Source organism: Felis catus, chromosome F1, assembly GCF_018350175.1.
Source record: "Felis catus isolate Fca126 chromosome F1, F.catus_Fca126_mat1.0, whole genome shotgun sequence".
Classification (NCBI taxonomy): Eukaryota; Metazoa; Chordata; class Mammalia; order Carnivora; family Felidae; genus Felis; species Felis catus.
The window spans coordinates 57,595,404-57,619,268 of NC_058384.1; the positions used below are offsets into that span (position 1 = coordinate 57,595,404).

The 23,865-nt window shown below is 49.3% G+C and overlaps 1 protein-coding gene across 4 annotated transcripts in view; it reads left to right on the forward strand.

Moving 5' to 3' along the window:
• The first annotated feature begins 7,283 nt into the window (after positions 1-7,283).
• MTARC2 (mitochondrial amidoxime reducing component 2) overlaps positions 7,284-23,865 on the forward strand; it is a 38,947-nt gene continuing 22,365 nt past the window's right edge. Inside the window, exons 1-4 of one of the 4 annotated variants that reach the window (XM_023247233.2) lie at positions 7,284-7,773; positions 13,483-13,656; positions 16,326-16,488; positions 17,460-17,600. In XM_023247233.2, coding sequence (XP_023103001.1) covers positions 7,487-7,773; positions 13,483-13,656; positions 16,326-16,488; positions 17,460-17,600 — 765 coding nt within the window. In that variant the 5' untranslated portion in view covers positions 7,284-7,486. The remainder of the gene's footprint in view (positions 7,774-13,482; positions 13,657-16,325; positions 16,489-17,459; positions 17,601-23,865) is intronic. The other 3 variants (XM_023247232.2, XR_006591596.1, XM_023247231.2) reach the window with 3 other exon arrangements.

Sequence of the window (23,865 nt, forward strand, 5' to 3'; positions counted from 1 at the left end):
TAAAGACCAAAGTCTAGCCCACGACAGGGCTGAAGTGAACATTTCTGTCTTCTGGATGATGATTGGCCATTGTACTTGTTCTAGAAACCTGAGTTCTCAGCCTCAGGGAGTTTTGAGACTGACGTTTGGCAGCTAAGGCATGACCTCCGTGGTGTCCCCACCCAAACTCTCCCTGTAACAATCTGGACGCGTCTCCTCCTGGCATCCTGCAGGGGGCGCCCGCTTAACACGCAAGGCGGTTGTTCTCCCTGTTCGATCCTCATTGGGAGGAAGAGGCATTATTGGTCACACTGATGTGCAAGCGTGAGGACATATTTCTTATTATGAATGAGTAAAATGGCGCGGATGTTTTCATCATCAGTCTCCTGTGAGTCTTTTCAGCAAGGGTTCATGTCCCTGAGTCCACGTCAACCCCCGGATACTGAAAAGTTAGACTTTCTACTTTAAAAGGCTAAAAGGCAGATTCTGAACCGTGATGAATTTGCCTGGATTAATCCTCCCAGTGGGAACTTTCGAGATGGACACCCCACTGTCTCTAGTCTTTGCCGTGCCCCCAACCTTCCCAGGGCAACGTGTAAGCTTTCTCTCAGACTTCAGCCCCGACCTCTCTGCATGCCAAATTAGTCCATGAATTGTAAAGCAAGGTGTTTTGATGATACCATTACTATTATATGAATACAGATTCTCACACAAAATTTACGTATGGTAACTCTGGGGTGTCACGAAAGCCCAGCTATGTGTATATTTTATGCAAGGACCCTAAAGCCCTAAAAAAAGCTACTTTTTTTTTGTTATTTTATTTCCTTAAGTTTCAAGTTCAAAAATTTTCTTCAAGCAAGGGAAATGCCTTATGATTTCACTAATATGTGGAATTTAAGAAACAAAACAGATGAACAGATGAACACAGAATTTTACTCCTGAAACCAATATTGCACTACCTGTTAACTAAATACAATTTTTGAAAAAACTCCTTCAACGTTTCTTCAAGATTTTTATTTTTAAGTGATCTCTATGCCCAATGTGGGGCACAAACTCACAACCCTGAGGTCAAGAGTCACATGCTCTACCTACTGAGCCAGCCAGGGAGGGGCCCCCCAAATCTCCTTAAATTTTTCTTGGCCCTCCTTTTTCCTTAAGATGTTTTATTTTTATTTATTTTGAGGAGAGAGAGCGCGCTCACATGCGCCCAAGGGTGGGGGGAGGGGCAGAGAGAGAGGGAGAGAGAGATTCCCAAGCAGGCTCCAGGCTGATGAACTGTGAGATCATGACCTAAGCTGAAAACAAGAGTTGTTTGTTTGACCCATTGAGCCACCCAGGTGCCCCCAAAATTTCCTTAAACTTTTTTTTTTGAAGTTTATTTATTTGTTTGAGAGAGACAGACACAGTGTGAGTGGAGGAGGGGTGGAGAGAGAGGGAGGGAGGACTGTGAGATCAGGACCTGAGCCGAAACCAAGAGTTGGATGCTTAAGGGACTGAGCCACGCAGGCTCCCCAATCTCCTTAAATTTTAAACTCACTTTACATAGCTTATTCTTCTTCTTTTATCATTCATTCTTTTTTTTTTTTTAACAATCACTTTTAAAGGGGCTTTTGATTCATGTTTGGCATTAAAGACTTTTGAATTGCATTTGTAAATTTAATGTTTGTCTTTCAAAGTACTTCAACTGTTTGACTAATAAACAGAAATTTCCAGGTATTTCAATAGTTCTTACAATCTAATAAATGAAACGTATGAATATTGGAATTCTTTAAAAAAATTTTTTTTAACTTTTAATTTTTTTAAGTTTAGTGAGAGAGTGAGAGAGAGAGAGAGAGAGAGAGAGAGAGAGAGAATGAGTGGGGGAGGGGCAGAGAGAGGGAGAGAGAATCCCAAGCAGGCTCAGCACTGTTGGTGCAGATCCCCATGTGGGGCTTGATCCCACAGACTGTGAGAGCGTGACCTGAGCTGAAATCTGGAGTCAGCTGTTCAACCGAGAGAGCCACCCAGATGCCCCTAGGACATTTTTTAGTTATGATATTTAGTCACCAAAAAAAATCTAAATCAAGCAAGCAAGTGCACAACTTAAATTGGAATCTCAAGGTTAATCCTTTAGATATTCTTTTTCTCCCCCCAAGTTTTTATCTGCCTTCCAGTTAGTTAACATACAATGTAATATTAGTTTCAGGTGTAGAATTTAGTGGCTCATCACTTCCATACAATGCTGGATGCTCATCACAGCAAGTGCCCTCCTCAATACCCATGACCTATCTCACCCATCGCCCCAGCGCCCCACCCACTTCCCTAATGTTTTAGATATTCTAACATTCCTCACTATTCTCTTATATATTAAACTCACTTAAGTATTAAAATACTTGAGCTACCAAATCTGCAAAGATTATTCCTATGTTTAACACTATTGTAATAACTTTTACTGCTGCATTATGTCTCAAGTAAATTCTAAATCTTCCTGTTATTTTATTAAGTTTGAATTTTGGAGATCTTATTGCAGGTGAATGAGATTTTAAGTTGAGTAAATATTTTGGCTGAGACAGGGGACTCTAGAGCTATAGACACCCCAAAAGATTTTTCTGATCCCCAGGCTAGCAGGTGGAGCCCTTTTACCAGCTATTATGCCAATAAACAACTTCAAGTTCATGTCCTATTAATGGGGTAGCCGCTCTCCTATTCCGCTGATCCTCACTACTGATGATTTTGCAATGTCAGCCAGGTTGCCACAGCACTTGACTGAGCTCAATCAGCGTACTGCTACGTCCATTCCGTTTTGTATTCTTTTAAAATTCTTACTCATTAGCAAGGCCACACCTTTTGCAGGTATTTAAATGCACCCGTCTTCATGTAATTTATATATGTGGCTCATGCTGTGGTTACAGTTTTAATGTTGTTACGTCATTCTATGAGGAGCAAGAGGCAAACTCTGCACCAATACCCTCCCTCCAAACTCAAATAGAAGATGTCATTGTTCTTTGGGAGCCCGTGTTCCCTGAAGTCCGGAAACTCACTTGCAATTAACATGAAAACAGAGCCATTGGTGGGGGGCAAACATATGCCTTTCTCTAGAAGAAAACTGTACGAGCATTTGATAAATGAAATACTATTAAATGAAATGAAATCAATTATACATCTGCAGGCGGCCTGACCTAGAATGAAGCAAAGCATTCCTAAGCTTACTCTTATATGGCAAAGCAAAGGACTGTCCATAGGAACGTTGAAGTGGCAAAAAATACGTAGTGCGAGTTGTGGGCACCTATTTCTGCCAAACACCGTGGCCTGAGACCGAGCATCTGAGCATGGGAGACGATCGCCCACAATCCCACAGCGAGATCTCTCTCTCTCTGTCTCTCTCTCATTGGCTCAGTTGGAACCAATCTCATTGGAATCATTGGTTCAGTCGTGATCATGTGCCATTTGACATCACATACTACTCATATCGCAAGACCTCGCTTGTTTATCAAGTTAAAATTGGTTAGAAATGTGTCCTCATGTAGTGGACCACTCGCAGAACAAGCTACTCACAATCCAAGGCTTTATTTTATTTTCTTATTTTTAGAAGATGCTCAAATACTTAAAAATAAATGCCATGATGTCTGCAACCCATTTTGAAATGTTTTAGGAAATATATATATATACATACATGGAAAGAGAGACAAAGAGAAACACATGCGGCAAGTTAACTACGTATAATGTATACATTTGTTTTGTTTTATTTATTTTTCAGAGAAAGAGAGACAGAGGATGATGGGGGAGGGGCAGAGAGAGACTGGGGAACACAGAATCTGAAGCAGGCTCCAGGCTCCGAGCTGTCAGCACAGAGCTCAACGTGGGGGCTTGAACCTGTGAACCACGAGATCATGACCTGAGCCGCAGTCAGATGCTTAACTGTCCGAGCTACCCAGGCACCCCTAATCATGTATAATTTCGATAAAGGATTTATATAATTTAGATGAAGAATTTCGATTAGGTAGTTGTATCATACTTCTAATTTTTCTGTAGGTTTTTTTTTAAGGCATCTCTACACCCAAAGTGGGACTCGAACTCATGACCCAGAGATCAAGAGTTGCACCCTTCACTGACTGAGTCAGCCAGGCGCCCTTTTTCTGTAGGTTTGAAATATCTGTAAATTGTAAGTTGGGATGAAAGAGAGATAGTGATCATCAGGGCAAAAAACAACTACCAGGTCCTATAAAAGCAGAACAGGGGAGAGAGGGACATGTACGTTGGCTTCGCAAGGAGCAGTTCAAGACGTTGTGAGGATGGAAGCCAGACTGTATGGAGTAGCAGGTGAGGGGTGAGAAAGACAGGGTCTGTAGACAATCCATTCAAAAGTGTGATTTTAAACAGGTGGGGAAGGGGATAGATCAGGGAGTGTTTGTAAATGATGGAAAATCCTTCTGTGTGTTTAAGTCAATGAGAGAAAGCTCCTGAAGGCTCAGGAGAGAAAGGTGATGCTGAGTCAGTAGATCCCAGGGCAGGGACGGGATCCCAGGCGCCAAGGCTGAGTGAGCCTCAGGCAGCAGAAAGCACATCCGACCCACCGAACAGGAGAAAGGGGAGAAGGGGCGCACAAAAGGGGTGAATGAGAGTGTGCACATTTAGGCGCACGGAGTGGGGGGGGGGGAGGGAGGAAGCCTTTTCTGATGATGCCTTCTGTTGCTCCAAATCTGGAAGCAAGGTTGTCTACTTAGAGTGAGACAGGGAGGAAGACAGAAAAGGATTTGAGCAGAGTGGAGCATAGTGGGCCCAAGAAATCACTGCTCAGAAACATGGGGCTGCTGGAGATTTGTTCAGTGACCCTCCTTTCCTGCGTGCACCTCCCATTTATAATTTCTTAGAGCTCTAATTGGGCCACTTTGTGCTACCCAATAAGGACTTTTCTTGCCACATAAGGTCTTGGATCAAATCACTTCATAGATGGTTGGTTGCCTTACTGTTACTTCTGGTTTCATGGTCCGCGTGGTAAAGGTGGATTCCTTCAACACAGGAGGCCCATGTAATAGCACGTTTGCATAGAAATAATCCCGAGGGGGCTATTCTCCGAAAGAGGCTCTGGGCGCTGCACCAGCATGGGTAGAGAGTGCTCATGTTATCAGTTCCAGATTCACCTCCTCTGGCTGGGAACAGATAGACTAGATTTCGTATCCCCTCCTCCCTCTCTTATTCAGCTCTACGACATCTGTGTGAACCGCCCTGAACACCGTCGAGCCTCTCGGCCTCTCTACTGATGTGGCTGTGTGCTTGGAAGGGGGTAAGCAGAAGAGTCGTGCACTACTTCTAGGACCACCCCATATAAAACCTGTCTCGCAGGGGCGCCTGGGGGGCTCAGCCGGTTAAGCGTCTGACTTTGGCTCGGGTCACCATCTCACAGTTCGTGGGTTTGAGCCCTGCTTCAGATTCTGTGTCTCCTCCTCTGCCCCTCCCCCACTTGTGCTCTGTCTCTGTCTCTCAAAAAAAAAAAAAAAAAGTGTTAAAACCTCCGACTCCAGAGCCTTGTTTTCTTTCTCCTTTCACTGGCTGAATGCGGAGGTCGTCCAGTGTCTAGATGAGGGGAGAGCAACAACCCAGAAGGTGCCTGGGTCCTTGAATGGCTGCATTGACTAGGGCTCCAGTGGTGGCCTGAAGCGAACTGGGATCTAAGCGAGAAATACATTTGTACTTTATTAGACTGCTGAGATTTTGAAGTTATTTTAGCTTGTCTCACCCATAAGACCTGTTATATGAGTTGGAGGTTGATTGTCACCACACTCCGATCATCTGATTTACACATCTCCCCAGGAGAGAAGTACTACTGGGTGGCTCTAATTAATATTTCTGTTGGTTGCTCTGTTGGCTGCCGGGAACCCATCTTCCCTTCGAGGGGCTGGCTGGACAAGGGCAATATTCACCTTTTAGACTCCTTTTTCCCCCCTCTGCTTCCTGGGTCGGTACTCTAATCAACCGTGTTTTAGTTAGATATATATTTGGAGAGGGGGAAGTTCAGGTGGGGGTTTGACTTTCACTTTCACAAGGAACAGTGAGAGGGAGCCTTTCTCCTCCAGCTCCCTTCCCTTCTCCAGCCTCTTCCCGCCGCCGTGGAAGGTGGCCCTCTTCCCCGGAGGGTGACTGATGCAGATTTGGGAGGTGGTTCATGGTTGCCTTCTTAAATGTTCCCAGAACTGTGCCACAATTTAAGAAACTGTTTTTTAACTTTTTTTTTTTTTTTTTGAGACAGAGACAGAGCATGAACGGGGAAGGGTCAGAGAGAGAGGGAGACACAGAATCCGAAACAGGCTCCAGGCTCTGAGCTGTCGGCACAGAGCCTGACACGGGGCTTGAACTCATGGACCGAGAGATCATGACCTGAGCCAAAGTCGGACACTCAACGGACTGAGCCACCCAGGCGCCCCCCTCCCCCCGCCTTTTTTTTTTTTTTTTTTTTTTTTTTTTTTTATAATAAACAGCCTCAAACCTGAACTAGTCTAAGAAAATCCCCTGTTCACTAAATAGCCTGCATGAATGGAGCTGGTCAGGATGAACTACAGCCAGACATTAAAGCAGAGAAAACAAATCTTATTCAGGAACTAGTGACAGGAGGGTAAAGAGCTGAGATCTAGTGCCATTTGGGCAGAGGCGACTGGGCAGGTTAAAGGGAGAAGGGGGGGGGTGTGGCGCTCAAGCGAAAAACGACAAAAGGCTGTGTCTGCCAGCTGGCAATTACTGAAGACAGGATTCCGTCCTCCCAGAGACCGGAGACAAGCCCTGTCCTTCTCGACGACTCTCTTTCAAAAGAAAGGCTCTCAGGTCCCTGAGAAAGACATTTCTGAGTTGCAGAAGATAACATGCACATCTCAGAGGGACAGAGGAAGGATTCACACTTGTGAGCCCTTCTGAGCGAATGTTCTAGGACCTGGAGGTCAGGGTGTGTCCTCAGATGTGGGCCGGAACAAGCAGTGAAGCGTCCTTGCAGCAGGGAGCTCTGTCTCGGGCAGGCATTTTATTGGAGGTCGGGGGCCGGGGTCACCCCGGGGACCGGGCCTCACCCTGCCAGAGGCCACGCTGGCCTTGGGTCCGCTGTCGGTGCAGAGGTTTCCGGGGAGCGGGTGGGGGGGGGGGCCAAGTCCCGCAGTCCCCGAAGGGATCCGCCAGAGCAAGTAGCTGCTAAACGTTTCACAACCTCGCGCTCCCCCGCCCGCGGTTTTGCTTCCCGGGTTCGGTTGGGAGCGCGCGACCCGGCCGCCGAGGGGCGCGCGCGAAAAGGGGCGTGGAGAGCGCGGGGGCGGCCCGAGGGGTGGTCCTGCGCGGGGACCGTCGCGGCGCAGGCAGGGGGCGCGCGCAGCGCGGGGAGAGCTGCGGCCTCACGTCCGGTTACCGCGCGGCCGCCTGCCACCTGGGCGCGTGCTGCAGGGACTAGAGGGCCGGCGACCCGGCGACCGCGGCTCGTCCCGCGCGCCCCGAACCGCCAGCGCCCCCGCCCCCCCCCTCCGCCCGCGCTCGCTCCCGCTCCCGCTCCGCCATGGGCGCCGCCGGCTCGTCGGCCCTGGGCCGCCTCGGCCTCCCCGCGTCGCGCCTCCCCGCGCAGCCCCGGCCCGGCTGGCTCGCGGTGACCGCGCTGGGACTGGCCGCCGTGGCGCTGGGGACCGTCGCCTGGCGCCGCGCGCGGTCCAGGCGGCGCCGGCGGCTGCAGCAGGTGGGCACGGTGGCGCAGCTCTGGATCTACCCGGTCAAATCCTGCAAGGGGGTGGCGGTGAGCGCGGCGGAGTGCACGGCCCTGGGGCTGCGCTGCGGCCACCTGCGGGACAGGTAAGGCCGAGCCGGGCCGAACCGGGCCGGGGCTGCGCGATACCGCCCGGGGATCGGGTGGGGGCCCGCTCGCGGGAGGGAGAGTAGAGGTTTGCCCCCGGCGTTTCCTGGGCTGTCTGTTGGACGCCTTGCCTTTGATCCTTTACCTGGGAAGGTCAGTTCCTGTCTTGTTCAGATTTGGAAAGGTAGGTAGGTAGGTAGGGGCAAACCCCTGCCCCTCTCTAGATGAGAGGTTCCTCCTTTATAGAAGGACGGGGCTGACCCGGTCGTCTCCCAAGTCTCTTGCTAGTTCTGAACTTTCTGATTCTATCTTAGGTCTGTAGCACAGTGGTAGAAAATAAAATGCTATGAGCACTCGTGGGCGGACCGCAGCAACGCTGAAACCAAGTCTTGTTCAAGGACACTGGCTTTGGGCTTGCTGGAGTTTGTTCCTCACACGTCTCTAGTCCTGGGGAAGGTGCCTAGGAGACCCAGGAGGTAGGGAGACTTGACCCGCTTTCATAAGTCATGAGCAGAGTGAAGTTTTGTGTTGGGGAGATGGCGTATGGGGGCTGCAAATGTAATATTTGCCATTAAGGGAAGAGTGTGTCCCCTCTCTCCAGAGGCAGAGTGGTCCTCAAGGAAGAACTTTGGGTAAAGTTTCCACCCACATAAGGCCTGGCGCATAGAAATTACATTTCTCTTCTCTCAGAAAAGAAAAAGTTATCCTGTCATTTAACTCATCCCAAAGGTGAGGCTACAGAAACATACTCCTTGACACAGAATTATGCAGGATATCTGGAAGGCTCGCTCGATATGGTGAAGGATGCTAAACTCTAGAAAGAGTGAACAAGGAAGAACAGAATCCCCATCTTTTGTTCGTTTCAGTTAAGATGCCTTCCTATCTGGGATGGTTTTGCTGTGGTCCTCTCTGTATAGGGAGGAGGAGGTTTGCGAGGTGATTGTTCAAGGAATCTTCTAGCAGCGGCCGTCTGCTGCCCTGAGGTCCCTCTACGACACATGGATTCACTCTTCTCCGAAGACAGCTGTCTTTAACAAATGTGGACGCTCACAGCTTTGAAAAACTCCACACCCTGTCCTAGAGAAATATCGTGTATGCCGACCGTGTAACTCTTGGGGAGTTTCTGTCCACCTCCTTCCGGATTTCTAATCCTGGAGAGATTTTTAAAACTTTAATGTCCTGGGAGTCCCATCCCAGACCTATGGGATCAGAATCACCAAGAGTGAAGCCGTCTCAAGTCGTGTCTAGATCTCCCCGGGGGAATCTGATTCTGTGTTGAGAGGGTGGTGTCTGGGGGCCAGTAAGGAGAAGAGCTTGGTCGCAGCTTGTTCAAGCGTGACCGATTAGAAAAACCTTCTTACTGCTGGGAAGACCACTTCACTTTAGTGATACTGGACACACTCCAAAAACAGCGAGGAGCGAATTCTCATGATGCACATCCAGAGAAAGTGGCTGTGCTACTTCCTTCCCTGCTTGAAGGACCGAAGTGATTTCTCAAGAGGGATTTCCGGTTCCTATCTGTGTCTCTTTGGATCGTCTAATGACTGTTTTCCCACTTCTGGTTGTCACTGCTTTGCTGTGATTATTGCTCTTTCAAAACAACCCCTTTCTTCCGTAAATGAAAAAAAAAAAAAAACAACAACTTTGTTTTGAACAACAAATGCGTGGGGTTGGGTGCGGTGGTGGGGTGTGGAGACTGGGATGAGACAGGGCAAGGCAGGGGAACATTGACTCAGTGCATCGGATGCCTCAGACCCCGAGCTGAATCCTGTCACGTAGATGATCTTATGCAAGCCTCATCACAGTCTTGTGGGCTAGATATTATCTCCACTCTGCAAAACAAACAAACAAACAAACAAACAAACAAAAACAAAACACAGTATCAGAAAGGATGAGCCTCTCACCCAAGATCACGAAACAGTTATGTGCTGGAGGGATTTGAACTCAGAGCTCTGTGGGTGCAGCAATCACGCGCTTTTTTCTGAAGGCAGTGTGATTTAAAAAAGCAAAGGTTGTACTGAGCCTCAGGAGACCCGAGCCCAGTTGTCTAACCTCCCTGCACCTCATTTTTGTTTTTCATTCACTAAAAGAGGGGTTGGACTTGACGATCTCAAAGAGACTAATCTAGGTTTCATTTATTGAAGGATAATCGAAAGCAAGCTGGAAAGAACTCTGCTAAGTGACCGCTGTTCTCTCAACCTAAGACTTTCATAACGAAACTACTACTAGCCTTTAACGCAGGAAAAGACCTCTCGTATTTAATTCCATTTTGAACCTGTGTCTTTGGAACCCTTCTGAGAAGCTGGGTGGGTTCTTCCTCTCTAAAGGGCTCTGTGTCTCCGATTTCTAGAACTGTTTTGTTCAGAGCTTTGAACAGATCTGTGAATGTTTGGCTTGAACTTTGAGCCGGTTTAGAGGCCGCCTAGCAGAATGCTGGCCTTGCCTGATTGGCACAGACAGGGGGAGGGTTGGCTGCCCTCCTTGACCTTGTAAATCCGGCTCTCCTTAGTGGGCATATATGACTCAGTCTTTTGTGCATCTGCCGTACCCCTGCTGAAGCCAGCTCTTTATGTTTTGTGCACAGACTGTGATCTCCTGGAGAAATGAGATTTCTAATTTATTATCCCGAGTGTCATTTCCTCCTGACTTTACCCTCCTGCTGTCACCCGGTCCCTGCTCCCCCCCCCCCCCCCCCCCCCTGCTTTTTTCAGGCTCAGGCACTTTCACTTCCCAGGCCAATTTCTAAGTTTAGAAATAAGGTTTTCCAGCTGTCCTGGGCTCTGCTCTCCCACCTCTGTGGCTGTTCAGGGCACCGCTGGGTTTTTGTTTTTTTTTTTGAGAATATGAGCTCCAGCCTCTGCATTGATTCTTACACCACACACCCATGCTTTATGCATAAAGGAAGGTGTTTGTTTTGGGACAACTTGGTTATGAAGAATCCACAATCCAGACTTAACGTTCTTTCAGATCTGGCAGAACAGAGATGATTGTTCATTCACTGGGCATGATTTGTGTGCAAGAGATGACAAATGGCATTACCCCAGTGGACAGGGTAATGAGGGTGGTCGTGGTATGTTACAGGCAGCAGCATTTTATCTTGGGTCGGTGTCTCTGTCCCGTCCCGGTGTTAGACTTCCTGCAAGCCGCCACTTGCCTTTCCGGTCGCAGCGGGTGGCGTAAAATGTCCAGCGCCCCCCCCCCCACACCCCGCCCCGCTCTTCTCATTGTGAACACCCAGGGGTGACCTCCTGTGCTGCAATACCACCGGCTGGAGTGCAGGGCGGCGCCTGTGAGCCCGCGGGAAGGGCTAAAGTGGAGGTGGATGGGGAAGGGGGGCGGGATGAGAAAACTCAGCCCAGCGAGGGACTCGCGGTCAGAAATAACCTGCAGACACCTGTTGGGACATGGGTCTGGCTTGTGTGCAGATCTCAGAGGGAGTCTTGTTTGGTGCTAAGACTTGTGGCCAGTTCGGAGTGCCGGCGGTGGTGGGGTTGACCAGAGCAGGGTCACCCGGAACTCCGCACCCACGGATGAGGCTGGAAATAGGAACAGGGCCCAGCCCGGGGGGGAATGGAGCTGTAACGGAGGAGCAGGGATTCCCTTGGCCACAGAACCCCATAGGTGAGTAGGCCAGACAACCCTGGGAACCTTCTTTACCTAGAAGGAAGGAGGCGGCTTCTCAGAGGGACGGAGCCTGCTACTGCCCAGCGTCACCAGCTCCGGGATGGGAACAGCCGAGACAGTTCCTAAGATGCCTTTGCACGGTCCTACCTCCCCTGCCATACCTGGACACCAACACGCATGCTGGTTAACAGGGCACAGGTGCCAGCGAGGGGGGAAGGGACACCACTAGGGTCCGGTGAGGGCAGGGACTGAGCTGTCTGCACTCTGAGATCAGACATCCTCATCAGGTTCTTGCAGGCGTTCCCACTTGGTTCCAGCCATATTTGGAAATGTCTCTCTTGGAGGAGCTGCCCCTCATTCTGGAAGGCTCTGTCCTTTTTGTCCTACTCGCGTTTGGAAAGCCCCAGCTTTCAGCTGCTGCTTGTACACCAATGCCCGCAGAGTTCCTCACCCGCTGCACTTGTGTTCTGTCTAAAATGGGTATTGAGGGGCGTCTGGATGGCTCAGTCAGTTAAGCATCTGACTTTGGCTCAGGTCATGATCTCGCAGTTTGTGGGTTCGGGCCCCACATCAGGCTCTGTGCTGACAGCTCAGAGCCTGGAGCCTGCTTTGCATTCTGCGTCTCCCTCTCTCTCTGCCCCTCCCCGGCTCACACTGTTTCTCTCTCTCTCAAAACAAGTAAACATTAAAAAATGTTGAAAAAAAAGGATATTGAAACTTACTCTCTAGAAGGCAGAACGCTTTTTAAATTTTTTTCTTTCTTTTTTTTTTTTTTTTTTTTTTTTTTTTAGTAATCAAAGAGTGTGTGTGGAATAACCCAAAACATGCACTCTGCTGGAGATCAAAGCGTAGGCGACCTCCCCGGACCAGCCTCCCTTCCCCTTTCCAGCTTACCCATCCCCCCCCACCCCCACCCCAGATAGGATGCAGTGTGAAAATCGAGGCTGGAATAGCAGCTCTCTAGAGATGAGTTGAGTTCTGATCTAACTTGTGGTTTGTGAGAATTTTCATTCTCTGAATCAGAACATGCGCACAAGGAAGAAAGGCTAATTGGGGGTCTCCTGACGACAGATCTGCGGGCCATGGGAGGTTAAACAGAGCGGAGGCCCGTTTGCATCCTTCAGAATCACGGACATAACAAGAATCTGTCTAGGGTTCTAGATGACTTGGGCCAGCAGTTTTGGCCCCATCTGGTTCCACAGTGAAAAGACCTAGAAGACATTTCGCTTCGACCAGGGGCTCGGAGGAGTGTTGAACAGACACAGGGAAGTTTCTGACCAAAGCAAAGCCCCAAACTGAGCACCATAATTACTTAAGCGGTGAAGGGAAGGTCCCTAAATCAGCCTCATTTTCTGGATTTTTGGAACTGGGGATTTTCTTTTCTTCAAAAAACAATTTTTTTTAACGTTTTTAAATTTATTTTTGGGAGACAGAGACAGAGTGCCAGCAGGGGAGGGACAGAGAGAGAGGGAGACACAGAATCCAAAGCAGGCTCCAGGCACTGAGCTGTTCAGTACAGAGCCCGATGTGGGGCTCAAAGCCACAAACCGTGAGATCATGGCCTGAGCCAAAAGTTGGACGCTTAACTGACTGAGTCACCCAGGTGCCCCTTTTTATTTATTTTTTTGATGTTTATTTTTCGAAGAGAAAGAGAGAGAGAGAGAGACAATATGAGTGCACAAGCAGGGGAGGGGCAGAAAGAGGGGACAGGGGATCTGAAGTGGGCTCCATGCTGACAATAGCTTCAGTGCAACAAGCCTGATGTGGGTTCAAACTCATGAACCACGAGATCATGATTTGAGCCAAAGTTGGACTGAGCCACCAAAGTGCCCCAAGAACTGGGGATTTTCACGCATTGGCCACATGTTCTCTCCCAGGGCTGTTTCTTGTAAAGAAGCTCCTTTTGGGGGCACCATGTTTTGGACCCAAAGAATTTGGCCAGGTCTGGATAATTGTCTGGGAAAAGATGGTTGGATCCTGAGTGCGGGCAGGGGGAGGGTTTTGGTGAAATAGAAAGCTAGACGGAAACCACTGAGAAGGGGGAAGAGGCTTTTCTGAGTGTGTTCTCGTCTGTTCCTTGGCAGGTTTTGGCTGGTGATTAAGGAAGATGGACACATGGTCACCGCCCGGCAGGAGCCTCGCCTGGTGCTGGTGTCCATCACCTATGAGGGCGACCGCCTGATCCTCAGGGCTCCGGGCATGGACCAGCTGGTTTTGCCGGGCAAGCTGCCTTCTTCAAACAAGCTGCATGATTGCAGGTGCGCTGCCTGGGGCCCCTGGGGACCTGCAGCGGACTTGATTTTCCTGCGGGCTTCTCCCTGCACCCTGTCTTGTTACAGTGTCTATAGTAGCTGATGAGTTTGGTCAAGGAAATATTTTTAAAAAATGTTTGGTTATTTTGATAGCAAGAGAAAGAGAGAGAGGGATGGGGGAGGATTCCAAGCGGGTTCCATGCTATCAGCATGGAGCCCGACTCGGGGCTCAATCCCATGAGCCCTGAGATCATGACTGAGCCGAAATCAAGAGTCTAATGCTTAACCAACTAAGCCACCCAGGCAGGTGCCCCGGTAAAGGAAATATTTAAGAGGTTTTTCCTGGGCTGGGATCAATCCCGTGGTCAAGTGCAAGTGGATGAGGCAGAGAGCTGTTTCCAGGGTCCCTGGGATTTGTCTTAATCAGGTATGCTAAGGAGTGCAGATGTGGAAATGACCGTGATGTGTAAGGACATACAGATTCCTGGAAACAGGAGGCTTGGCATGTCATAGAGGGCCACATAGAGGGACCCCAGGGTTGGTCAGGAGGTGGGAGCTGAGGTAGGGTGGGAGGTCAGGGGGAACGCGAGCAAGAGCCTTTATTGTGGTTTCCACAGGAGGTACCGGGCACGGCAGGATAAACAGCTTTAGGATTGGCTAGTTTGAGTAATTCCAGTGGGCTCTGGGGCATAGAGGTCCTGTCCCTGTTTGTCTGGTACCTGGCCCTGAGTATTCAGGCAGGGTGACAGTGGCCTGGAACGTAAAAGCAGACAGGGGAGGAGGCTGGGATGGGGGCTCTGGATAGGTTGTCATGCACACGAAAGGCGCCCTTGCAGGTGGGTCATTTACTACCTGTAGGAACTGACCAGACTTGGGAAGGACAGTTCCTTCCACGTCGGCAAGATCCCAGGATGTCAAAGCATCAAAAAGACAGGAAATACGAAAGCATGATTGATACATATGGGGGGGGGGGGTGGACACAGGGCCAGTCTTTAGAGTTTGTCTCTGTTTATTCAAGTCGGAGGGGCTTCGCTTCAGCAGTGGCAGCCCGCCCCCAGCCAGGCAGACGAGGCGGTGAGTGGAGACTATACCAGCCGCATCTCAGGGTTGGGTGAGAGGGGTGCAGGAGCTTCTCGAGGTGATGTTGCAGCCTCTCAGGTCTGGGATTGAGACAGAGGCACCTGTTGCACCAGTCAGATGTGGGAGATTCCCACCTCTGGCCTCCTAGACACGTCTCCAGCCCTGGGCTTCCTTCCAGTCTGTAAGACCCCTGCAGGGCTGTCAAATGCCACGGCTCATGGGGGTCTTGTCTGGTGCTGCCTGAAAGTCCTAGAGGCTAGGGCACTTGTCATTTTCAGCATGTGGAAATTGAGGTTGTCCATAGGTCCCCAAGGCTCAGAGGATGGCCACAGAGTGCTCCCTGTGCCCTGATTGTATATTTTTTCAAGCAAAGTGTCTGAGCTTAAAACTACCCTTTGGAGCGCCTGGGTGGCTCAGTCAGTGAAGCGTCCAGCTTCAGCTCAGGTCATGATCTCGCAGTCCATGGGTTCCAGCCCCGCGTCGGGCTCTGTGCTGACAGCTCGGAGCCTGGAGCCCGCTTCGGATTCTGTGTCTCCCTCTCTCTCTGCCCCCCTCCTGTGTGTGCTCTGTCTCTCTCTCTCTCAAAAATGAATAAACATTAAAAAAAATTCAAAAGGATGATGGAACATTTTGTGTCAAATGTGGAAGAGCGTGGATTTTGCATGACATTCTGGAAGAATAGGAGAAGCCGAGGGGTTACCCCTCGAATGGCTGAGGGGTAGGTACCTCCTGCTGCAGGGATGGGGGAGAAGGGACCAGTGGAAGGGCAGCGTTTGGGAATGAGAGGGGTGCGTAGCTTTTAAACATTTTTTTTAGTAGTGCTCAAGCAGAAAAAGCACTGTGTTATCTAATGGAATCTGTGCCTGCCTTGTGGGTAAGTACTGTATTATTATCTCCAGTTTACAACCGGAAACACAGCGTCAGGGGAGTTGAATGCTTGGCGTGAAATCACAGAGTAGAGCACGGTGGAGTTTCAGGTGCTGCCAGACTCCAAGCTCAGGCTGCATCTGCCACACCAGAGTCCCTTCTGAGAGCATCTGCATCCTTGCTACTCAAAGTGTGGTCCGTGGACCAGCAGCTTAGCCGCCCCAAAGCCTGTCAGGCATGCACAGGCTCAGGCTCCAGTCAGACCTTCTGGATCAGCGTGTGCATTTTCACACGATCCCAGTGATGTGCAGGCATATTAGGCTTTGAGAAGCTCTTCCCTGGAGCACATTCTGCAGATTCCCCTCCTGCTTCTGTTCAGCTTTGGCCGTTGGCCTGAAGACGTGCGGTCCAGCTGCTCTGTCTTTACAAATTTTTTTTGAATGTTTATGTATTTTTGAGAGAGATTGAGACCGAGCATGAGCGGGGGAGGGGCAGAGAGAGAGAGAGGGAGACACAGAATCCGAAGCAGGCTCCAGGCTCCGAGCCGTCAGCCCAGAGCCCGACGCGGGGCTCGAACTCAAGAACCGTGAGATCTTGACTGGAGCCGAAGTCGGACGCTCAACCGACTGAGCCACCCAGGTGCCCCCAAGCTGTTCTGTCTTTAGCACTAATCTCTCAGGGTGTTGAGGCAGGAGAATAACTCTGGTGTTCTCTTGTGACCCTCCCAGGCTGTTTGGGATGGACATCAAGGGCAGAGACTGCGGCGACCAGGCAGCTAAGTGGTTCACCAGCTTCTTGAAAACAGAAGCTTTCAGGTTGGTTCAGTTTGAGGATCACATGAAGGGAAGGTCATCGAAGAAAATTTTCTCTACCCTTGTACCGAATTACCAGGTGAGCTTACAGAGAGCTGCCCTTGGCTTCTGCCAGTCACCCCTCTGTGTCGGGCTTCCTTCTTGGGATCCCAGTTAGGAGAGTGTAGTCATGGCTGAGGGGAGGAGGACGGAGGGTGCGTTCTGGGCAGGTGTTGGGGACGGAGAGGGAAGGGCCTCCAGGTGGAGTGTGGAGGATAGATTGCGGCAGGTACCGTGGAGGGAGAAGCTAGGGGTGACCCCCAGGGAGGTGGGGGGCTCAGGAGAAAACAGGTTGGGAAGGTGAAGTGAGAGGTTCGTTTGGGACTGAACCAGGTTTCCTAAAATTACAGAAGCGGGCTTTCTCCCAGGGCTCCCTTGGCCATCAGTGTGGTGTGGTTATTTCGGGCACTGAAAGGGTATCTTCTGAAGGAGGCCACCTCTGGGCCAGCCGTAGCCCAGAGACCACAGCCTTTGATTTTGCAGTGAGAGAAGGTTTAAAATGCTAGCCGCTTGGGCAGCCCTCCCCTTCCTCCCTGAACTACAAGCTTTTTGAATGCTTTGTTCACCTCTGTTTCGCCACCTAGAACAGTGCTCGGTACAGAGCAGGTGCTTAATAAATGCACGTGGAGTGAATGGGTGCCGCCTGAAGAAATTATGGGGACAGTGTGGTGGATTGGCAGCCTGTTTTACAGCAGTGCTGTGGGAAGGGGGTCACTGCTGGGCGCTGGAGTGAGGAGCAGGGGGAGTCCTGGAAGGTGACGCAGCCCTGAGCCCTGGCTGTTGCTTTGTGTGTGTGTGAAGGGAGCCCCTGCGAGGCTCCGCGGCAGGAACTGGCCCGGCACTGACTTTGGCTGTTTCCAAGACCACGGGGTCTTCTCCCCTCATTGAACACCACTGTCCCTCTGCATTGTGCCCCCTGTACGCACCACTTCCAGACTTTGCTTAGCTTTCTGTTGGGCTGAGGCATTTCACAGGCCAGTGAGGCCTGATGGTGCCATGTTCTTGGCTCAGGTGGCCTACCCAGACTGCAGCCCGATCATGCTCCTCTCGGAAGCCTCCCTGGTGGATCTGAATACCAGGCTGGAGAAGAAACTGAAAATGGACCAGTTCAGACCCAGCATTGTGGTGACAGGCTGCGATGCCTTTGAGGAGGTAAGAGGCTCATAGCTTCTGTGCATTAAGCTCTAACGTGCTGATCAAGACGCTAACGGAACTGCTGTTCCCTTTACCCAGCGCCCACTCAGACCCTCCATGGGGTCTCTTCTTCCCCGAGACTTACCTTAACCTTGTGGAGTTGTGTCCCTATTGCTGCCACCATCACCTTGCTGGCCTCAGGGGTGCGCTGCTCACCCTTTCATGCCTGGGCCCCAAAGTGAGCAATCAGATCTCCACATTGCATTAAGTCTGAAATGAGGCTAGACTGTATCATTATAGCTCAGAGATCACTAAAAGGAAATGAAGATGAAGACAACAGCCAGGAGTGCTCAAGGATTTGAGATTCCTGGAAGGCCCAGACCCCAGAGTGGAGGCCGAGAGGATCTGCCTTGTGAACAGGGCCCTGGAGACATTGTATGCCATGGCCTGAGTTCTCTCCCAGAGGACCCACATGCTCTCCTGCATGGCTGATGGCAGAAATTTCCACCCTCTCCAGACACAGCCCCTTGTAGCCCTAAGGGGACAAGCACATCAGAGCCCAGCTGTCCTGCAGTCTGTATGGAAATACATAACTGGGTGTTGCTCTGTGCTAAGACATGTTGGCAGTCCTATTAAACATTGGGGGTGGGCTAAGCTTTATGGACCCTGGAAGTAATGACAACAAATCCATTTATTGGGTGTTTTCTGGGTACCAGGCACCGAACTAATGTATTACTTCATATCAATTACTCATTTGATCCCAACGACAACCCTGTGAGGTCTGTACTATTGTCTGCTTTCTATAAGGAAATTGAAGCTGGGAGGTATTACCTACTTGTTGGTCATGTAGTGGATGGTTCTGGCATTAGCACCTCAGACTTGTAACTCTAGTTTCTGAGGTGTAGGAGTCGTGGTTCCAATTTAGAAATCCCAAATAGCTGACTCTGAGGGGAGAGGCTCTCCATTCATTGCCCCCTTGGGTGGCCACATTTCCTTTTGTGTGAGTAAAATGTGCCCCTATTTGCTGATAAGTGTTGTCCTTTAGAATAAACCTTTGTATTGAGGGGCCCTTGGGTGGTTCAATCCGTTGATATCAGCTCAGGTCATGATCCCAGGGTTATGGGCTCCATGCTGAGTGTGGAGCCTGCTTAAGATTCTCTGTCTCCCTCTGCTTCTCTCCCTGGCTTGTGTGTGCTCTTTCTCTAGAAAAAAGAAAAAAAAAAGAAAAGAATAAATCTTTGCATCCAGTGTAGTATAAATTCTTTCATACGTAGGCACTTTATTGTTTGGTAATTAAAAAAATAGCAGTGTAGGGCGCCTGGGTGGCGCAGTCGGTTAAACATCCGACTTCAGCCAGGTCACGATCTCGCGGTCCGGGAGTTCGAGCCCCGCATCAGGCTCTGGGCTGATGGCTCAGAGCCTGGAGCCTGTTTCCGATTCTGTGTCTCCCTGTCTCTCTGCCCCTCCCCCGTTCATGCTCTGCCTCTCTCTGTCCCAAAAATAAATAAACGTTGAAAAAAAAAATAAAAAAAAAATAGCAGTGTATATAGAAGTTTTCTACTTGTTGATGTTATCCTGTCATATGTTATCTATTTCCTGTAATTTCTCTTTACATTCATTAAAAGGTTTTTCTTTTAAAGTTTATTTATTTTTTGAGAGAGAGAGAGGGCACAAGCAGGTGATGGGCAGAGAGAGAGGAGAGACAGAATCCTAAGCAGAATCCCATACAGGATCCAAAGCAGGCTCCAGGCTCTGAGCAGATAGCACAGAGCCCTATGTGGGGCTTGAACTCATGAACTGTGAGACCATGACCTGAGCCGAGATCAAGAGTCAGATGCCTGGGGCATCTGTTGGTTAAGCATCCTACTTCAGCTCAGGTCATGATCTCACGGTTCATGGGTTTGAGCCCCGCGTCGGGCTCTGTGCTGACAGCTCAGAGCCTGGAGCCTGCTTCAGATTCTGTGTCTCCCTCTTTCTCTCTCTGCCCCTCCCCCACTTGTGCTCTCCCTTTCTCTCAAAAAGAAATAAATAGACATTAAAAAAAAAAGTCAGATGCTCAACCAACTGAGCCATCCAGCTGTCCCCAAAATGTTTTTTTTTTCCCCCAAATTGATAATCTATAATGGGCCAGGCACTGTGGCTGGGAGCCCTGGATACAGAGGTGAAAAGATACAGATCCTACCCTTCAGAATTCCCTGATATGAGCAGAAGAGCCTCAAGGCAATGACAGCTTGGTGTGAGAAGAACTGTAATGCACATGCTTAGCCGGTGCCTAGGATGTTTAGAAGTAGAACTGCCCAAGTCTGCCTGTCGAAGGGGGGTGTGGGGGTGGGTCAGATCAAGCCACCTGGAAGCCATGCTGTGTATGTGTATAGCTGTGTGTGCTCTGTGTGCCTGCGAGGGTGAGCGAGGGTCGTTGTGGGTATCAGAGGCAGCCAGTTGAAGACCTAAAAGCACGAGAGGCCATGGCATTGAGGGGTGCGCGGGGGCATTTCAGAAGCACAGAACTCTGGGGGCGAAAGAGAAGTGGCAGGAGGAGGCTGGTCCCAGAGCTGGCTGGAGCCCGCCAGGCCAAGGGGTTTGCATTTTATATTGTGGATATTGAAAGCAGGTGATGGTTTTGAACAAGGAAGCAATTCGTGTTTATATCCCTCAAGCAGATGTTACTGAGGGGAGCACAGTGTGCCAGGCCTGCTGTTACTCTGTCAGCTCTCTAGAATGTGCCCGGGAAGGAAGGGAGACCCAAGACTGGAACACCAGTGCGGTGCTTAATCACCAGAGGGTCTTTTTGAAAAGCTGTAGATTAGTGGGCCTTACCTGGAGCCCGCATGAAATTCGTGATAAGGCCCATGACCGCACCGGAGGCCCCAGCCCTCGGGAGTCTCATGCCGGCGGCTACAGATGAGGCAGGACAGGAAGGGACCTTGGTGCTCTTGGGCTGTCGGCACCTTGAGGGAAGAGTCTCGATTTTTCTCCCCAGGAATAAATCCAGGTTTTGTGGGGCTTGGAGTTGATACAATCTGGGGGGCTTCCTTCAGAAAAGAAAATAGCCGTTAGGTACAGGGCCTAGAAGGGGTCTGGTGCGAGAGAGGGGCCTAGCCTGCCTGTTTCTCCCCCGTGGTCTAGTAATGTGCACGAGGTTGGAGCCCTTCGATGCTGCATGCTCTGCGGTAATGCAAGTGGCCGGGAATTGGATTAGAAGTTAGTCCGTGGGGACGCCCGGGTGGCTCAGTCGAAGTGTCCGAAGTAAGACACGATCTTACGGATCGGGAGTGCAAGCCCTACATCGGGCTCTCTGCTGTCTGTGCGGAGCCTGCTTTGGATCCTCTGTCCCCCTCTCTGCCCCTTCTCTGCGCCTTCTCTCTCTCTCAAAAAAAGAAAAAACAAAAAAGAAATTAGTACATGAAGCAAAAATTCTGTCACAGGAATCCTATAATTGCTCCATCATTTTCTGAGGAATTTTATTTTAGGGAATACAATTTTTCTTGATTTATCTCTACTGAAGATATGAATTTAAAAAAAATTTTTTTAATGTTTATTAATTTTTGAGAGACAGAGACAGAGTGCAAGCAGGGGAGGGACAGAGAGAGAGGGAGACACAGAATTGGAAACAGGCTCCAGGCTCCGAGCTGTCAGCACAGAGCCCAACGCGGGGCTCGAACTCACGGACCGTGAGATCATGACCTGAGCCGAAGTCGGACGCTTAACCGGCTGAGCCACCCAGGTGCCCCTGAAGATACTAATTTTAGTAAGATTTTGAGCCAGGGGAATAAGAAGAAAAGATACTTTTTTTTTTTTTCAAGTTTATTTATTTTGAGACAGAGAGTGAAAATCCCAAGCAGGCTCTGCTCGGTCAGCACTGAGCCCAACGTGTGGCTCAGGGCTCGAACTAATGAACCGTGAGATCATGGCCTGAGCAGAAACCGAGAGCGGGATGCTTAGTCGACTGAGCCACCCAGGTGCCCCAAAAAGATGCCCTATGGCCAGATTCCTGGCTAAAGATTTTTGCTTTCCTGGAATTTGCTAAGAATTTTTGTTCTCCTATAACTTGTCAAAGTGAACCTAAGGCTAACGTGAGCCTAATCTCATCCTCCTAGGCAATTTGAGTAGGTGGAGTTTTATTTTTTTTAATTAAAAAAAATGTTAAGTGACCTTGTGTTCTCTGTTTTATTCCTGCATGGTGATGGGCTTTCTGACATAATACCTAAGGCAGAATACTCTTTTTTTTCTTTATTTTTAAATGTTTATTTATATTTGAAAGAGAGACACAGTGCAAGCAGGGGAGGTGCAGAGAGAGGGAGACACGGAATCTGAAACAGGCTCCAGGCTCCAACCTGTCAGCACAGAGCCTGTGACGCAGGGCTCGAACCCACAGACCACGAGATCATGACCTGAGCCAGAGTTGGACACTTAACCGAGTGAGCCACCCAGGCACCCCAGGCAGAATACTCTTCTTTTTCTAGAAAAGTCCTCTGATGGTACACATTTTAAAAAATCCTTGGTATAAAACGATGCTAATGTTGCCAGTTTATTCTTCCTGAAATTAGGAAGCCCAATAATTAAGGGCCTGATGCATTAACCTGTCTACCTGGTGCAGTTGTACAACCATAACCTTTCAATTAGTGGGACTGTATGAAATATTAATGATAATATTCATAAATATTTAATAGAGCAACTAATAATAAAAAAATAGCAAATCTAAGCATGGTGCAAAAAGTCAGGCCATTATTTATTGCAAAAATCCAGAGCAATAGTAGAATGCATTGTGCAACATTTACTCTTTGTGACCCGAAAAGTACTTTGTACTTTTTTCTACGTAACTCCCGAATAGTAAGCACATTTTCAAAGGTGGCGTCTCTTGGGCCAGTGCAATGCGTGACGGTTCTGGGAAGGCAGAGCAGTGGAATTTAAAGAGAGGACAATTGACTAATGCTTCTTATCTGTGTGGTTGGCCATTGCAGGAGTTAGTGTTTCCCGAACTTTGCTCACTATTCTGGTGAACAAGACTTGGCTTTTTTTTTTTTTTTTCCCCGGAATATGTTGTTCATATCCTTTCTCACTCCGCAGTATGGAAGAACTGGGGAGAGCCTGCCAGAGATTTGGTGTGTTCCCTGTCACTGTCAGTCTGTCACTTCTGTTCTTCCAGAAGCTTCCAGAGAGGTGGTAGGTCTTGAAGCCAGGCGGCTGTGGTTGGGTCCTGACCCTCATCACTCCCTGGCTGTGTGGACTGGGGGCTCTCACTACTCTCTCCTTGGCAGCTGCTGAAAAATAAAGTTTTTGCAGACCATCATCCCCCACATTTTCATTCCCCCAAATCTGATTTGGGACGAGTTGGGATTTTATTTGGTGGCTTAGATTAGAAGTCTCCATCCTGGAATAAGAACGTCCTCTGCCTGGCTTCCGGGATTCCTGAAGTAGCAATGATAAGAACACCATATAAAACAGGAACAAAACAACAGTAACCACAACACCCAAAATCCTCACGTGTGTATTAAGTCACAGGCACTATGCCGGAGGTTCACATGTGGTATCTGTTTTTTTTGTTTGTTTCAAGTTTATTTATTTTGAGAGAGAGAGAGAGAGAGAGAGAGAGGAGAGAGAGAGAGAGAGAGAATCCCAAGCAGGTTCCAGGCTCTGAGCCGTCAGCACAGAGCCCAGCTTGGGGCTCGAACTCACGAATGGTGAGATCATGACCTGAGCCGAAGTTGGCCGCCCAACCTACTGAGCCAGCCCAAGAGCATGTGACTCTTGATCTCAGGGTTGTGAGTTCAAGTCCCACATTGGGTATGAAGCCTACTTAAAAAAAATGGTTTTGCAAAAATTTTGTTTAAGTTATATCCGGGGTGTGCATGCATGTGTGTGTGTGTATGTATGTGTGAAAGAACATTAAGAAACAGTGTGAAATGTGATTTTTATTTTATTTATTTTAATGTAATTTTTTTAAAAACACTTTTATTTTTCTTTCTTTAAAAAATTTTTTTTAAAATTACATTTATTTTTGAGAGATGGAGTGAGACAGAGCGTGAGCAGGGGAGGGGCAGAGAGAGAGAGGGAGACACAGAATCTGAAACAGGCTCCAGGCCCCGAGCTGCCAGCACAGAGCCTGACTCGGGGCTTGAACCCACAAACCGTGAGATCATGACCTGAGCCGAAGTCGGACACCCAACCGACTGAGCCACCCAGGCGCCCCTATTTTTATTTCTTAAATATTTATTTATTTTAAAGGAGAGAGAGCACACACATGCACTACTGGGGGAGGGGCAGAGAGAGAGAGGGAGACAGA